General features: G+C 48.7%; 1 protein-coding gene across 1 annotated transcript; it reads right to left on the bottom strand.

Annotated features, from left to right (window-relative positions):
* Positions 1–474: 474 nt before the first annotated feature.
* LOC115070373 lies at positions 475–1,460 on the bottom strand. Its single transcript, XM_029563499.1, has one exon. It carries the CDS (start codon positions 1,248–1,250, stop codon positions 498–500), a length of 753 nt encoding a protein of 250 aa, XP_029419359.1. The 5' UTR covers positions 1,251–1,460; the 3' UTR covers positions 475–497.
* Positions 1,461–1,901: the final 441 nt, after the last annotated feature.

The following is a 1,901-nucleotide window of genomic DNA, read 5'->3' as shown; positions in this document are numbered from 1 at the left end:
CTTTTGCCCAGGTTCTACATAGCAGCCTGCAGTAAGGGTTTTTGAATTATAACTTTCTGGTCCTATTACCTGAGTGTTAAGACTCCAATCTGAGCCCCCAGAGGCCTTTTTATAGGAAATGGCCGTAGAATAAAAATACAGGATGTTATTGAACCGACATTCAGTAAAAGAAGCATAACAGGATGAGTGCATAGCTTCGACGAAATTACAATCAGAGGGGCACTCACCATTAGCTGGTGGTAAGATAGGTTTAGGCTTAGACACACATTTCCAGCTCTGTTGGTGATGCTGAGTAGGTGTACCATGAATACCAAGATATGCAATCCTGTCTCCACAATCTACAGACCGGAAATATGTACCAGGGGGGTCTTCCCAATGGCCACCTCTACATTCACAAGGGGGACCATACCAGGTTAGCATAAATCTGGTAGCATTAAATGGTTGAAGGCCACCTCTTATGTTTTTGACTAAAAGTATAAGGGTCAGAACTCTGGTTATTAATTTTTGACCAGTCTTATCTTTAAAGGGTTTGATGTTCGTGTCAGTCGCCATCTCTCTTGCGGCTCTCCTGTTTGGGACTCCTCCTGGTGCGCAGGTTCTGCCGCTTTGACGTATGAGGCGTGGATCCAGGCTGCGATCCCGTCCACTTTAAGGGCTGTAGGGGTGGTGAGGAGGACTGTGCACGGTCCTTTCCAGCGAGGCTCTAAGCTTCGAGCCTGATGTCTCCGGACCCAGACGGTGTCACCTGGTTGGAAGGGATGGGGGGCAATAGGGGTGTTAACAGCATCTTGGTAGGCTGCTGCCAGGGGCTTCCAGATTTCTTCGTGTGCCAGCTGCAACGCTCGCAGGTGCGTCTGCAGGGAAGGGGTGCTAACAAAGTTAGAGATGTCTGGATCAAGAAAAGAGACAGCCGGGGGAGGGGTCCCGTACAGAATTTCAAAGGGGGTTAATCCACTGGGCCCAGGAGTATTCCTGGCCCGATATAGGGCTAGGGGGAGGAGGGTCACCCAGTCCTTAGTGCCAGTTGCCAACGAAAATTTAGTTAAAGCCTCCTTAATAGTTCTATTCATTCGTTCTACCTGGCCTGAGCTCTGGGGTCTGTAAGCACAATGTAATTTCCATTCGATCCCCAGTAACCTGGCCACTGTCTGACTTACCTGGGAGATGAAGGCCGGCCCGTTATCTGACCCTATTACCTGAGGCATCCCGAATCGAGGAAAAATGTCTTCCAATAGCTTCTTAGACACCATCTTAGCAGTTTCTGTCTTCGTCGGGTATGCCTCTGGCCATCCAGAGAAGGTGTCAATGAAAACTAGCAGATACTTGTATCCATATATTCCTGGCTTAACTTCAGTAAAATCGACTTCCCAATGGACCCCAGGCCTGTGACCTCTTTGCCTCACTCCTCCCTGGGCTTTATTTTTGCCCCAGTTCACCTGGGCACAGGCTTTACAGTTCTTAACAACATTTTGCAGGATGGCGTCTTTGTTTGGGAGATAATGAATAGCTTCTTCTCGCTCGATTAGTTTTTTCATTTTGGTTACTCCCAAGTGGGTCCACCTATGAAGTTCATCTAGGAGTCCCTCCACCGATCGCTGAGGCAGGACGGTTTTCCCTTGGTACTCCCAGTATCCTGTTTCTGGGTTGTTGAAAGCTCCAATTTTCTCAAGTAATTTTCTGTCCTCTGGAGTGTAGTCTCTGGTGGCCTCCTGCCTTTTGCGTTCAGTGTCAATTTGCGCGGTTAGTATTTGGCTCTTGGAGGCAATGTCCCTGGCCGTCTGGTCAGCTAGGCGATTTCCTCTTGCCTCGGGGTGGTTTCCTTTCTGGTGGCCTGGGCAATGCATAATGCTGAGTTCTTTTGGTAAGAACAAAGCCTCTAGTAGTGCTATGATCTCAGCTTT

Source organism: Nannospalax galili, unplaced genomic scaffold (genome assembly GCF_000622305.1).
Source record: "Nannospalax galili isolate Female #2095 unplaced genomic scaffold, S.galili_v1.0 scaffold610, whole genome shotgun sequence".
Taxonomy (NCBI): Eukaryota; Metazoa; Chordata; class Mammalia; order Rodentia; family Spalacidae; genus Nannospalax; species Nannospalax galili.
The sequence above is the reverse complement of the archived record's forward strand: the minus strand, read 5'-3'. Positions and strand labels throughout refer to the sequence as shown.

Excerpts from the sequence above, each read along its gene's own strand:
- LOC115070373 (XM_029563499.1), bottom strand. The coding sequence starts at position 1,250 with ATGGTGTCTAAGAAGCTATTGGAAGACATTTTTCCTCGATTCGGGATG.